This window comes from Typopeltis vanoorti, chromosome 18 (assembly GCF_054136105.1).
Source record: "Typopeltis vanoorti isolate ZY-2024b chromosome 18, IOZ_Tvanoo_1.0, whole genome shotgun sequence".
Classification (NCBI taxonomy): domain Eukaryota; kingdom Metazoa; phylum Arthropoda; class Arachnida; order Uropygi; family Thelyphonidae; genus Typopeltis; species Typopeltis vanoorti.
In genome coordinates this window covers 14699605-14715653 of record NC_143566.1, presented here as the reverse complement: position 1 = coordinate 14715653, position 16049 = coordinate 14699605, and the positions used below count along the sequence as shown (strand labels likewise).

Sequence of the window (16049 nt, the reverse complement as noted above, 5' to 3'; positions counted from 1 at the left end):
TTTAAAGCATTCCTATGCATATTAAGAAGAACAAAAAGAGAAAGGTCACAACCATGGGTGCAGTTCTGGTCTTCAGTCACCAACCTTATTATCTTACCTTTAGTTTTACTGATGTCAGTGCAGTCTATTAATTTTCTTCATTTGACAAACTTTTTTGGGCTCATTTGGGCTCAGTAATGCTAAATGATCATTGTCTAAGACGTTAGTTATGGACGATCTTGATGCCGAAATTTAGTATTGTCTCACAACTTCCCAACTTTAGAATATTCTACTTTTCTTCTATTTTAAGTGGTGCTCCAGAAACCACCTTAATGGTTTTCATGCTGTCCAGAAAAGCATGATTCAGTTGATTGTGATCCCTCACACTCAGGCTCACTGACATTCTATTTCTGTGTGATGCCTTTTTTTTTTTTTTTTATAGATACTGTTCTGCTAAACTAGAGGAAAATAGGGAAAATTAATAGCAGATTGTTATTTACCATCATTTTATCCCCATTTTCCTCTAAGCAATGATAATGCCTGCAGCAACTGGTGCTGAACATCTGTTCAAGTTGCACCTTCAAATCCATGAAATTAAATTCATCCTCTTTCATTCTATCTGGTGTTATTCTCCAGACCAACCTTCCTCACATAGTATTCCTAAAGCACTGCAAACTCCAGTTGTTTAAAAAAAAAAAAAAAAGAAGCACCCAATGCCCTTCCCTTTTCGTAATTTCTTGTTCAAAACAATAACAAGGTGTTGTTTGCAGCCTTTTCTATCTGGAATTAATTATTTAAAAAAACACTAAAAATCTAATTTTTGTAGATAGGCCTTATACGTTGGTAACACATGACTATTAAATTATTTAAGGAATTTACAATGTATACTGGAATATTAATTAAAAAAACTTTTATAAATACCTCCGATATTTCGGCAATTGTCACTTGCCATCTTCATGGGAACATATAACTATGACACATTCACGCAGGCACTACAAAAAGCAAATGAGGCAGAAGAGAGAAAACTACTGTTGTTCCTAGAGTCCTAAAAGTGCCCCCTAACAGCTATATTGGGTTGTCTTGGCTGTTGGACTGAAGTTCTCAAGATGCAAGCTTCCCAAATTTGGGACAATCTCATGCACCCAAATTTGAAGTTTAGAAATTTTTTTAGAGCTGCGGCTCATTCCATGAACAATCTTTCATATTTAAATTTGCTACGGTGTACTAATGTGGCTTTCTTCCAAAGTATTCTGTGATGGGTATCCAGAGCATGGTCTGCAAGCCCAGAGTGGCTGTACTGGTGAAACCGGATGTAGTCTTTGTGTTCCGAAATCCTGACATTTGCTGTCCTGCCTGTTTGGCGAAAGTAGGACAGTTTACAGCTGCAAGGGACCTGGTATACTCCAGATAGGTTTGGGAAATGGTTGGTCTTTGGTGGAGCAGATAAGGGATGCCAATTTCTTATATGGTTTGTAACAAGAAATCAGTCACATTTTTTTAAGATTTTGGTTAACTTCTCAGAGGTGCCCCGAATATAGGAAATGGTGATGGATTTAGTGTAATCTTTGTTATGAAGGGGGGGGGGGGTTGTGGTTAACTGGTTTTAATATTTTTGGGGGGTTGTAGCCATTGGCTAATAAAGTGTTAAGGATATGGTTTAGTTCGGTGGTTAGGGCATTGTCATCTGAACAGATTAATTTTAATTAAAAAAACATGTATTAACCACAGTGAAAATTATTTAATTGTAAATATTTCATCCCAAGTATCTTAGGACATCATCAGTACAGTAGTTTAAAATAATAATAAGAATAACATACAGTTAGGGCACATGATTACAATAGAATCTCATTAAACGTGCATAACGTGTTACAGAAGTAAAAAAAAAAAAAAAAAAATTATTATTTAAAACGCAATTTTGTATGATAATTTCCCATATTTAGGAATAGTAAGAACGTCTTACTATTCCTAAAGTATGGGAAATTGTCATACAAAATTGTATTAAATTATTATTTTATTTTTTTTTTAAATTTTGTAACACGTTATGCACGTTTAATGAGATTCTATTGTAATCATGTGCCCTAACTGTATGTTATTCCTATTATTGTTTTAAACTACTGTACTGATGATGATGTCCTAAGATACTTAGGATGAAATATTTACAATTAAATAATTTTCACTGTGGTTAATACGTGTGTTTCTTTTAATTATGATCGCACCACAGGTTTCATTATTTAAAAAATATTAATTTTGCCCTGTTATATATTGTTTTTATAACCCATATTGTTGTGAGAGGAGGGGGATTGCTGGTGAATGTATCTGCCTTTATGTGTAGGTTTTCTGTAAATAGAAAAAGCCAAGGATCCATCAGGCTGACAGGTGATGTGTCTAGGAAAGGGAAACTGTTGTTTTTCTCATTTTCCAAGGTGAACTGGATTCTAGGGTGTTGGTTGTTTAAGTGTGTTAAGAAGGAGTGGAGTGTATCTGAGTCATGTGGCAAAATAGCGAACACATCATCAACGTAGTGAAGCCAAACAGTGGGTTTTTGTGGTGCTGAGTTTAAGGCTTTCTCATCAAAAGTCTCCATAAAGAAGTTGGCTAGTTTTAGTCCTTGCTATCTACTATTCATCTATACTAAAACATCACAGAAAATGTTTTGTGTGGTTGACATATATAAACTTATATTTTATATAAATTAAATCATTTAGTACTTAAATTAATAAGCTAAGGTCAATGGGGCATGAGCATAACACAATATGCAGCACAGCAAGTGATATAAACCGTGTGATTTATATAACTATTAAAAATTATTTAAATATCATTTATTATGTTCTTCATACACATTTCTTATCAACTACCTATCAGTTAAGGAATATGTCTCCTAAGAAATTAAAAACAAGGTTTTTTTTTTAAATTAAATTTAAGCTAGCAAAGAGATTGTTTTCAGAGTTTACTTAAACCTACTTAGAACAATAATATCTAGCAAAACTATAACAAACTGTAACAAAAATTGCAGTGATTTTTCAGTTTTGATCTATACTATACTATTCAGATCATTTCTAGTAAAATTAAATGCCATTTTATTAATCCTAGATTTTATTAATCCAATCTTGAAATGAACAGAATACAATGAAATAAATGCACATAACTGAATATAAATCAGAAGTTATCTATCTGGCAGAATTTTGTTTCAAAAAAAGTGCTGAAATTTGGTATCCAGATACAGGACTTTTCAGGAGTTTAGTAGCATCGATTCAAAATAAAATGGAGAGGATACACTTAAACAGCAGATTAAATATAACTAAATATTTCTATTTTAATGTTGATTATGACATCATAATCAACTATTTAGACTTATGGTTTTAACTCATTATTAGGTTTAATGGAATGAATACAGCACATATAATTAATTAAATATAAGTTTAATTGATCATATACCTCGTCTTAGTCACTGAGACATTGCCGAGGAAACAATATTAAAATTGCAAAATCACAAAAATGTACAAAACAAGAAGTGCAAAAAATTATGTAAACTACCTGGTGCTGTTTTTTCATTGCATTTCTGTTTTTAATGTTGAGATTTTTTTATGACGGTTTTAATTCACAATACAAGACAATAATAAGAAAATAAATAATATATTTATTTACTTAGTTGCTACTATTTTGCTGGTTTTATATCCATCATCTTCAAGGCAGAAAGATCTGCTGGGATTTGCGTAAGAAGCATATTCAGCACCATCGTTATGGCAAGTTTAGCTAACAGACTATGTCTTGGACACCCTTTCACACAGGATTAAATGGAAGAAAACCAAAGTGCTACACAGAAGTTATTACAAATCAGAGAAACTGTTTCTGGAATCACTGCAGGGATAATGAGACTGAAATAGAAAAACAACAGCAGCTTTAAACCATTCCCCAAACCTCAGCAAGTATGGCTATGTCAGTTTACCAAAAATCTGAGAGGCAGTAATTATAAGATCAAATTAATGTTTGTTATATAAACCATGTGATTTATATTACTATTAAAAATTATTTAAATATCATCTATTATGCTCTTCAAAAAAGAACAGAATACAATGAAATAAATGCACATAACTGAATATAAATCAGAAGTTATCTATCTATCAGAAAACTACCTATCAGAAAACCAAAGTGCTACACAGAAGTCATTACGAATCAGAGAAACTGTTTCTGGAATCACTGTAGGGATAATGAGACTGAAGTAGAAAAACAACAGCAGCTTTAAACCATTCCCCAAACCTCAGCAAGTATGGCTGTGTCAATTCACCAAAAATCTGAGAGACGGTAATTATAAGATCAAATTAATGTTTGTTAAATTCTTTCTTTATCTCATCATACATTGCCCAGTTAGGACTTCAGTTATTTCCATTATCCGTTACAGTTTTAAGCTGTTTCCCATTATTAACTATCGATAGCACATTGTGCTCTGAAGATGATGGGTATAAAACCAGTGAAATATGAGCAACTGAGTAAATAAATATATTATTTATTTTATTATTATTTATTGTCTTGTGTAGCAAATTAAAACCATTATAAAAAATCTTAACATGAAGTGCCATCACAATAAGTCTTTCTGCTATTCTGCTTTTAATGTTAGTACATTTGATATCAGACACTTTTATTATGAATTTTCATGAAGTGATTATTGATGTATGCTCTCCTCTGTAGCCTGCATGATCCTTTTGGACAACTTTCACATTTTGTTTCATATCTAATGTTTCACTTATGTAGATATCATTACACATAATAAGTTTAAACCATATGAACAAACAGTTGTCTTTTCATCATGCATCTATTATTGATCATATTTTTCTCACTGATATTGTTGCATAACTTAGTTGCTCTTACACACATATTTGCACCATTCCTCCCATCATAATTTAGTTTCCCTGACTCCGTATTAGATTGCATACCAATAAATAAATTTTTGAGACTCCTAATTCCAAAATCATTCAAGCGTAGATCATTCCTTTTATATAAATCCTTTCTTCCTTCAGATTCCTTCCTCATATCCAAAAATTCACTATCATTTGTTATCATAGTCCTCCTTTTTAATTCCATGCTTATCATATATCCAGGTAATCTACCATTTTCACTTTCTCACTCTTCACTCTTGCTTTTTCCCATAGTTTATATATACATCAATCCCTCAATTAATGCGTTCTTTAAAATAGCACATTAATCAAAAACACACTAATCGAATATAATAACCAATGGGAAAATGTATAATTCGTTCCTCAGATTTCTTTTTTGACCCTTAATTTTTTTTTTTTTTTTTTTTTTTTTTTTTTGTAAAACAATTAGGGTATGTCTCAGGGCCTAGTTAAAGGAAAACCATGAAGCTGAAAGACAATAAAACATATTCAGAATATAAATTTATTATTCTGCTTCTTAACTAAGAACTGAGCTAACGTAGTTTGGCGGGCATTCTGTTTCTTTTTTTCATACAACTGATGGTATGGCCCTATTGCCTCTTCTGCAAATTTTACCGGTTCTCTCTTCACCAGGGTCAGTCTCTAAGCATTGCTGCTTAAAAACTTCGATTGTATGAAAACTATTTTCAAATAGTTTCTGTGAAACCTCTTTGGGCTTGTCAGTGATTAAATTTTCTTCATATTCTTCAGGATCTAACCGTTGTGGATCTAAATTTAGCAGGTCAGAATCTCAACCTCTCAGAATGAGATTTAATTAACTTTGATTCATTTGAAAAGCCTCTAAATTCATTTGCACTATGTGGAAGAATGTGCTTCCAAATGGCTCGCAGATTGCTAGGCAGTAATTTCGACTTTGTGACTTTATAACCAGGCTGAGATTTCTCTGATTTGGCTAGAAAAGTCTTGTAAGGCATTTGCTTCCAAAAAAGGCAGGTTTCATCGACATTAAATATTTGTTGATCACAATAGTCCCCTTCTTACACAATTTTCTTCAAAATTTCTGGATATCTTGTTATCTGCACTTGCAGCTTCACTTGTGATTAGAACATTATGTAGGATATTTCTCTTTTTGAAATGCTCAAATCACCCAGCACTAACGTGGAATTCTTCTTCTTTTCCATCATTGATAGCCCTATCTTTCCAGGTTACAAAGAGACAATGCTTTTGATTTAATAAGGCCAGTGTTTAGCAGGATCTGTTTTTGATTACAATCTTCAATCCATGTAAAAAGAAGTGTTTCTAATTCAGTCATTATAATACTTTGATTTTCAGTGCATGCATGATGAACTTCAACCATCCTTACCTTTCTCTTTGTATTCAGCAGTTGATTCACCCATTTTTGTGTTCTTGTCCTATCTTTTCTCTGGACTTGCCTTGTTCATTTTTCTTTATTATTTCAAGTTTTTCTTCCAATCAGATTACTTTTCGAATCATTTTCATACTTCTGTTTTTTGCTCACTAATTCTTTTACTCATGATTAAAGGTTAGGAAAATAATTTAAAATAAAAAAGTAAGGAAAACAATTGCATGAGATATGATCAGCAAAATGCTATGTAATGCAGACGACATAAATTTTGGTGGTAAATTTGGAACATAGCGTACATGGAAATAGTGTATGCCATTAAAAAATAACTGTAAGATGTTTCAAATCGGTAACTAAATTATTTCATCCTGGTGAGTGATTTTTTAAAATAGTTAGCCATAAAAAATGTATAGATCGAAAATTTTTAAAATCTGTAACATTTATTTTTAAGATGTATATAGGCGCACTAATCGAATTTGGGTATCGAAAAAAAATGACGCACTAGTCTAAAACGCACTAATTGGAGGTGCATTAATCGAGAGATTGCTGTATATGTATATATATAGGTAGTCCTCGACTTACGACGGCCAAAATTATTATTATTAAAAATTCTCTAATTTAACTTTGCCGCCAGCGATTATTATTATTAAAAATTCTCTAATTTAACTTTACCACCAGCATATACATACATACATATATTACATTGCTTTTGTATAAGCATTGCAGCGTCGCCATTAGTCGACTAACAAAGCCTATCACCAATATGCAATAGCCGCTGCTATGATTCATCACTTCTAATTTATCACAGCCTTTGGCACGTAGTTGCTAATCAGCAGTCGAAGAGTCCGTTTTTCTCTCGTTGCAATTTTTGTATCTTGTTGTAACCTATTATGTCCAGTAAAAGAAGTAAAACTACTGATGAAAATTTCAACATAAAAAAAAAAGAAGACGAGGACAGCTTTAAGTTTAGATGTTAGAATGAAGGTCATTAAAGCATATGACAAAGGAAAGAAAGTCGGTAAAATAGCACAAGAAGAAAAACTATCGCATTCAACTGTTTCCACCATCATAAAAGATAAATCAAAAATAATGGAAGCAGTTAATATGAAGTGTACAATTTTAATGGAAAAAAGAGAAGGGCCAATTCACAAAATGGAGAAGCTTTTAATGATATGGATAGATGATCAAATCAACAAGAATATTCCTCTCAGTTTGTTTACGATTCAAACAAAAGCATGCAGCCTATTTGACAATTTAAGGAAACAACAAGAAGGTAAATATGGAGAGCATACATTTAACGCTAGTGAAGGTTGGTTTTATCAATTCAAAAACCGATTTAACTTGCATAACATACGAATAATGAGAGAAGCTGCTAGTTCCGATTTTGAAAGTGTCAAAATTTTTAAGAAAAATCTGAAAGAGATGATAAAAGATGAAGGCTATTTGCTAGAGCAGATATTTAATGTAGATGAAACTGGACTGTTATGGAAAAGAATGCCAGAACAAACTTACATTCACAGAGAAGCTACATCGGCTCCTGGTTTTAAGGCATTTAAAGATAGAATTATGCTTCTTCTTGGAGGAAATGCTGCTGGTTTTAAATTAAGACCATTTCTTGTTTATGTTCACAAAACCCCACAGCTTTGAAAAACATTGACAAGAACAAATTGCCAGTTTACTACAGGAGTAATCCTAAGGCTTGGATGACAATTATTTTGTTTGAGACTGGTTCTTAAATTGTTTTATTCCAGAAGTACATGCCTACTGTCTTGAAAAAAAAACATTCCTTTTAAAATTCTATTGCTACTTGACAATGCTCCAGGACATCCTCTTCACATCGGCGATTTGAATGAAAATATAAATGTGATGTATCTACTGCCCAATACAACAGCTGTGACTCAACCTATGGATCAAGGTTCGATTGCTACATTCAAGACATATTACCTGAAAACTACATTTTCTCAAGCACTAACAGCAATGGACAACGATGCTATAATATTATGCAATTTTTGGAAAAATTACAATATTAACCAATGTATCCAGAACTTTGGAACTTCATGGAAGGAACTATCGGAACAATGTATGCGAGGAATTTGGAAGAAGTTACTACCGCAGGAGACGCTCGAAGAGTACAATGAGCATAGTATGGTAGAACAAATTGGTGAAGAAATAGTTGAAATTGCAAGAAAACTGGATTTAGAAATCAATATTATGGATATGGAAGAATTAGCAGATCACGAAGAAGGTGAACTGACTGATCAAGACTTGATTTTCCAAAATGAAAGAGTTGTAGAAGAAGAAAGGAATAACAAGGAAGATGAAAAGAGAAATCGTTAAAAAAATTTACTTTAAAAGGATTAGCTGAAGTATTTTCTAAACTAAATCAAGGACTTCAGCTACTACAAAAATATGGATCAAGACACTGATCGCTTCGCCAAAGTCGAAAAGCAAATTCGAGAAGCAGTCAGATGTTATTGTGAAATATATGAAGAAAAAAAGAAAACCCAACAGACAACATTAACCAATTTTCTGATTAAAAAAGATACTCTCGAACGCGAGAAATAACCATATCTCCAGATAAGTGACAGTTACTCACCTATTTAATTAAAGACACTGTTAATAAGTTTTTTGTTTATGTTAACTAATATTTAAAGGAATTTTAAATTAAAGTGTGCCATTTTTGATAGGTGTTTATGTATTGTTTTCTTAAATTTTTCTTTCTTAATTTTGTATTTATTTATTTTTATGTGCTAATAAATAATATATAAATATTTATGTAAGTTTATACATTTTTCACCGTTTTAAGTTATATAGAAACCTAATTTATGAAAATATTATAACAGAAATCAAACAAATCAAGAATTAACAAAAGTCCTAGACTTACTTCAGAATCGACTTACGACGGAGAGGTTGGAACGTAACCCCGTCGTAAGTTGAGGACTACCTGTGTATATATATGTATATATATATATATATATATATATATATCTTCTCCCATACTGTATTTATCACTAGAAAAATTGTTTGTTCCTATCCGAACTACCATCTCTTTTACTTTTCTGCTTTTCAATTAAATTGATTAAATTTTTGATTTTAACACCCTGAAAAATTGTTCCACTATCATCCATTACATGGTTAGTTATCTCCATACCACATAACATCCTTCTTTTTATAATTAGTTTTACCTAGCTGATCATTGTTATGTGATACCTTATCTCATTCAGTGAATTTTTGTTTCTTCTTTTGCTAATTACTGTTCATGTCCTTTTCATGCCTCTGAATCACTTTTTAGCTTTTTTGAATTTCTCCATCATCTCTATAATGATTTGCTTAATCTAGATATTTCTAAAGTTAATTCAAACTTGATATGTTGTTAGTTTCTGAAATGGTATGATTATATTCATTGCAAGCTCTTGTTAACAATTTCACTTGTTTTCCTCTTTCTTGCTACTCTGCTGTTCTTGTGATGTTTTGGCACCATTTTCTAGTTCTACTTTAATATTACAGTATTCAATGAAATATCAGGAAATACAGTAGGCCACCCATATCCGTGGGATTTGGTTCCATCGTCTTCCACAGATAGTAGCGAACCCTATATATACTATGTTTTTTCCTATACATAAATACCCATGACAAAGTTTAATTTATAAATTACGCACAGTAAGAGATTAACAACAATAACTAATAATAAAACAGAACAGTTATAACAACATACTGTAATAAAGTTATCTGAATGTGAATGGAATCTTAGCAACCTCGGATGTGTGTAGCTTTCTCCACCTTTGCAACGAGTTGCTCTGGTGTTGGACAATCTCTGCAATCAGCCAAACTGTCTATTATTAAAAGAAAGAACCATACGGCTTCATTTTGGTGATGTCAAATTACATAAGCTAAGTGGATATTAAATCCAACATTATTTCAAAGCTGAATGTTTGTAGAGACTATGAAAGTTTCGTAAGTTGATCTTTCATGTGTTAATATCTTCGGACCAGGGTTGGCCGCCGATACGGGATCCTACTGTATAATAAATACTATAAATCTTTGAAAATCAGCAGTAATGTTACTGTTAAAAAACTGATTTTTCTAAGAAAATAACACAATAAAATCAATAATTTCACAAGTGGCTAAAGACACAAGACGTTCACTATAATATAGCATGTTTTTTATTGCATTGACAAAACATGATCAGATGATTAAACTCATAACACCGATCATGAAGGACGGTATAATGATGATTGTAGAATGTTGGCATTCAGCAGAGAAAAAATGTAGATAAATGAGAGAGGCTTATAACCAAAAATGGCTATAAATGAGGCATATAAGAAGAAGCAGAATGTAGGTGACAGTGTTTATAAACTGCCCACTCAGTCTCCAAAAGTTAGATAGGGTTAAAAACGGCCTCGCCTGCTCCCTATATATACAGGAATAAAAGGCGTTAGCTCTTTTATATATATATATATATATATATATATATCTGCTTGTGTGTGTTAGAGATCATTTGTTTCTGCTCTACATAGATAGGAGAGTTAGAAGAAATATTATAGAGGATTAATGAAATGAGTGAAAACTACAGAAGTTGCTCCACTCATGAAAGAAATTTCTAGAGTCTCTTCCCATTATCAGAATATATGCACTAATAGTGTATATAGTAAAAGAGGACAAAATAATCTCTAATTGCTAAAAGATGGGTTAATTATTTATAGTTAATTGTGTTAGTTAATATATTTTAGTTATCTACAAGAATTATTTTAGCTAGAATTTCTTTTTTATGTTATTATTTTATGTTCAGGTCATTGTCGTTTCTACCGCACAACTGCTGCTGAACGGGAAGAAAGAAAAAAGCAAGAAAAGCGTGAACGCCGAGAAGGATTTGAGGAAGATGTAGATCGAACTATATGGGTTAAATATACTCTAGGCCTAAAGCATCAAGTATGAAATTATCCCATCTTATTTAATTTTTTTTTTTTTTAATTATACTAATTCTCTCAGTATACAGATTAATGTTTAGTTACATAGTATTTAAATTAAAAATGAAAGGTTCAGTATATAGAATGAAATTCTGGAATTGGAGTTCCTTAATCATTCATGCTGTTTTTTTACTGTTTCTATAAGAAAGATTTTTCTATAGGGAAAGATAAACAGGATAGGAGAGGAGGGGACGTGCTGCTAATGATATCAAATATCTTGAATCCAGTTAGAGTCGAGACCTATGACTGCAATACTAGTAACAATTTTTTTGGCAGTCTGTTTAAAGCCATCTGGTGTAAGGTGGAGTCTAACAAGATTAAATACACAGTAGGGTGTTGTTACAAACCTGGTGGATCAGTTGCTAGTGACAAAGAAATGCATCAATAAATAAATAAATACAATGGGTGCAAAAAAGAGTAATCATAATGGGGGACTTCAATTATCTAAACATTGATTGGGTAGCTATGAAATTGCATGAGAATAATGAAACTGAATTTATTGAGCTGTTGCGAGACAACCTCCTCATGTAGCACTGACAGAAGGAACTCGAGGTTAGAGTGTTGGATCTGATTATAGTATCAGAGGGATGGGGAGTGTTCAGTTAAAGATGTTACTATTCTGCCTCTTCTTGGTGACAGTGATCATGCGATAATCACTCGGAAGTGGCTAAGTTTATGAAGGTTCCATTCAGAAAAGGTTACATACTGAACTATAAAGCAGGAAATTATGACCCCATAAGGGGTATGATAGGTTCTGTGCCATGGTATCAGTTATTGGATGGGAAGGATATTGACAGTGTACACAAAGTGTTTAAAAAATACTTAAATGATGCGATATCAGAATGTGTTCCTAAAGTTCGAAGAATAAATACTTTAGGAGTGAAATGGATGTGTAATCTAATTAAGCAGGAGATTGGTAAGAAAAGGATGACGTGGAAGGAACAACGTGTGCATAAGGATGATGTCAGTTATGATAATTATAAACAGCAGGTCAGAAGAGTTACAAGTGTTGTACAGAAAGCTAAGTCCAAGTATGAAAAGAAACTAGCTCTGCAAGTAAAAGAAAGAATGAATTTAAAAGAATATCTCTACTGAATGCAGGTGACTGATGCAGAAGTGATTGTTCACTTAATGAGCAGCCATTTTGCTAAAAGCTGTCAACCTGGTATATGCAACACTGAACTCACCGCTACCTCTTCACTGTATAAGGAAGCTCATGTGGATAAGAAGGAAGTACTAGAACTGTTGCACAAACTGAATAAGAATTCTGCAATAGGAACTGATGAGATATCAATGTAAAATCACTCATGATAAGTAACTTATCATGTTTGTTTTTACATGTTTTTCTAGAGAGATTGCACTTAAAGAAATGTCATATTTTTTCTGTATTAAGTTTTGTAATTGTAATAACTTAACCCTGAGCCTTTGTTAAAATAATGTGGCGCATGATTGAAACTTACCGTACAAGTAAGTTTCGAGAAACGCTTGATGCGTACAATAGATGTCCAGACCTTTATTAGGCGAAACATCAAGAAGGACTTTGTCTTGGGTTTCTGAATCTTCTGATGTTCATTGGAATGTCTTGCTAGGAAAGAGCTGCACAAGGCTCCCATGTTAAGGATCCTAGAGGGCATAGAATAATGAACGACTTGAACAAATAAGAAAATTGGCGAGAGGTCATGAACAAGCCAGCAGAAGATAAGAAAAGGAGCACTTTTGTGTGGACAAAAGATTCGTGTAAAAGGCAATGCTGAATGAGAATTGTAAGTGCTTAAATATGTGATATTCCCAAGCAAGAAAGTACATCAAGTGTATTGTGTGTACTTAGAATCAGATTGTGTAAGTAATATTGAAATAAGCTCGCTCTAGGTGTGTCTTAATCTAAATTGTGTATAAGTAATTATTCTAAGAGTTAGAAGAGTACTGTACTAGATAATGTAAATTAATACTGAATTAAGCTTATTCCAGGTATGCTTTGCTTTCAGTTTGTGTATGTATGACTAGCAGGATGCTCTAGATTGTGATTTAGCTTCAAGGGAAGAGTTGAAATTAACAGGGAATTGTTCCATATTTTTTTTTCTTCCATAAATCATTCAGAGAACACACTGAACTAGCAGACAAAAATACTTTGTAGTGGGTGGTAGATGATGATGATGATGATGTTGTTGTTGCCACCATGCTAAACTAGTGAATGTGAAAAAACACATTTTCGACATTAACCAAATAATTGTTTATTAATTATTTATAACTTATAGTCAAAATTTATCTCCACAAGTTAAAAAGAGTGCTAAAGTGTTGATAATTTCAGCAGTAAGTTTCAGTGGATTTTTAATTCAAGAATGAAACTTCTTTTATTCTTCTAAAAAGTACCCAAATCCAGATTCACTAGTTTAGCATGGTGGCGATGACAACATGATGAAGACAGCAGATTGTATGGTTTTTTGGTGAATTGTTTAGTGCAAGTAGGTGGTTTTTGTAATGCTGTATAGCATACTCAGCCCCCCCCTCCATGATGAAAAATCCTTAGACTCCATTGCAGTGTTATATAATAATATAATATATATCCATCCCAATCTTGAAGGTTATATATCATAAGGGATATTTATTTTAGTCTGCTATACTTAAAAAGAATAACAGAGATTCCCGAGGAACAAGCAGGTTTTAGGAAAGGTAAGGGCACCAAAGATCAGATCCTTTGCCTTAGACAGATCATAGAAAAATATAAAGAATTCAGACTCCTTCTGTTAATGTGTTTCTTAGACTACTCTAAAGCTTTTGACTGTGTTGAGCCTGTGAAACTGTGGGAAGTAATGAAAAGAATGGGTTTTCCTCAACACACCATCAGGTTGATAGCCAACTTGTATAAGGAGCAAGAATCCACAGTAAGAACAGGTGTTGGATTGACTGATTGCCTTCAAGTTGGAAAAGGAGTTAGACAAGGATGTTTACTTTCTCCTTACTTGTTTAGTATATATGCAGAGGACATCATGCGTGAAGCATTGGATGAGCTCAGGACAGGAATTAGTATAGGAAGTAGTTTGATCAGTAATCTGAGGTACGCTGATGATACAGTACTCCTTTGTAATGACATGGAAGAAATAGGGCTAATTCTTGACAAAGTTAACAAGATCAGCACTTCAACTCAATTCTAGCAAGACAAAGATCATGGTTCTCAAAGGAAAAACAAACAGAGAAGCTCTCGAGAAACAAGCTTATCTTAATGGAGAAAGAATTGCGTAAGTCAGCAAGCTTGAGTACCTGGGATCCATTATTAATGTGAAGAATTGCTGTTCAGAAGATTTCAGAAAAAGGTTAGGAATGGCTAAAACAACAGTCAGAGACCTATCTAAAATCTGGAAGGATGGATCTATCGCCATGGGAACAAAGTTCAGGATTTTAGATGCAGTTGTTTTTCCAAGAGCAACTTATGGATGCGAGACTTGGAACCTAAAGAAGTCAGATAAGAAACGGATATCTGCTTTTGAGATGTGTTGTAGAAGGCTGTTGAGGATATCATATACTGAAAGGCGTACAAATGAATGGGTGTTAGAAAAGATTAGTAGAACTTTAAGGCTCCTTAAGGATATTGACAAAAGAAAGTTAAAATATTTTGGACACATAGAAATGATGGAAGGACTTCTCAGAACAGTAATAGAAGGTAAAGTTCCTGGAAAAAGAGGCAGGGGTAGACCATCAATGAGATGGATGGATGGCGTGTGTGGAGTGACTGATCTTCATAGAGTTGAGGCTGCCAGAAGAGCAAACAACAGGACTACATGGCGAGGCCTGGTGTGGAACATCACCGAGCATCGGAATGACCATACGGCATCTACAGATGCCGTATGGTCATTCATTTAAGAGAGATATATTCATTCATTTAAGAGAGATGCTTAAAAATGATAAATCATTGCTTTGTATATGTAAGTTATCAAAATCATTTTTAAGTTTAACCACTATACTTGCCTGGTTTCCAAATGGTATATCTACTCTCTAAATGTGCCTTTATGTTGCAGATGAATTTCCTTGCCTGTCTGTGGTCACTTTCTGACTGCTGGAGGCCTTAAGTGACTTCATAAAAAAATTCCATGCTTCAGAAGCAGGGTCTCCATATTATCTAACCTCTTAGTTCATCCATTTTATTAATACTAACATACTGTAGGCTCCAAACCTTTGTGGGATTACATTAAGAGAGAGAGAGAGAGTATGCAAATTAGAAAAAAAATTATTGATATTTTCAATATGTTCTTATTGTTAATAATATACACATTATATATATATCATGTTAAGGTTATGAAATGTGACTAGCTTAAGTTTGAGAAATAATTAGTTGATCAAATAAAATTGCAATTTATTTTCATGCCATATTAACATGCTTTCTTTTAACTGCAAAACGGGGAACAATTTTTTTTAAAATTGTGATAAGTATGTTAAAAGTTAAACAACACCTAACTCAAATACTTAAAACTTCATGAGAGAGAGAGTAAATAACATTTATATTTGAGCTCAGGAATATAATAGAAGTAATAATAGGATATCTAGTCTTACAGTTAAGAATCATAAATTGCAAAAAAAAACCTGTCAGAAACAAAAAGCTTCTTAGAGAAATGTAAAAGCTTTTTTTTTGTCAGAGACAAAAAACCTTTTACATTTAATGAAATGAAATTATATTTTTGTTTATAGTACCATTTATCATTAGTTTTAATTAAATATATATGCTTAATTCCTGAAATTGATTTTAGTAATTCAAGGAAGTTGTTTTTTCTACTCTTTAAATTTAAAAAAATTTTTATTTTGAATATGTGTTAGTAGATGTGTATAAAAATATGCATGTATATATATATATATATG

General features: G+C 32.6%; 1 protein-coding gene across 2 annotated transcripts in view; it reads left to right on the top strand.

Moving 5' to 3' along the window:
* LOC150096503 (nucleosome-remodeling factor subunit BPTF-like) overlaps positions 1-16049 on the top strand; it is a 425630-nt gene that overhangs the window by 143991 nt on the left and 265590 nt on the right. For both annotated transcript variants that reach the window (XM_090407800.1, XM_090407799.1), the window contains exon 8: positions 11024-11163. In XM_090407800.1, the coding sequence (XP_090263926.1) occupies positions 11024-11163 (140 nt within the window). The remainder of the gene's footprint in view (positions 1-11023; positions 11164-16049) is intronic.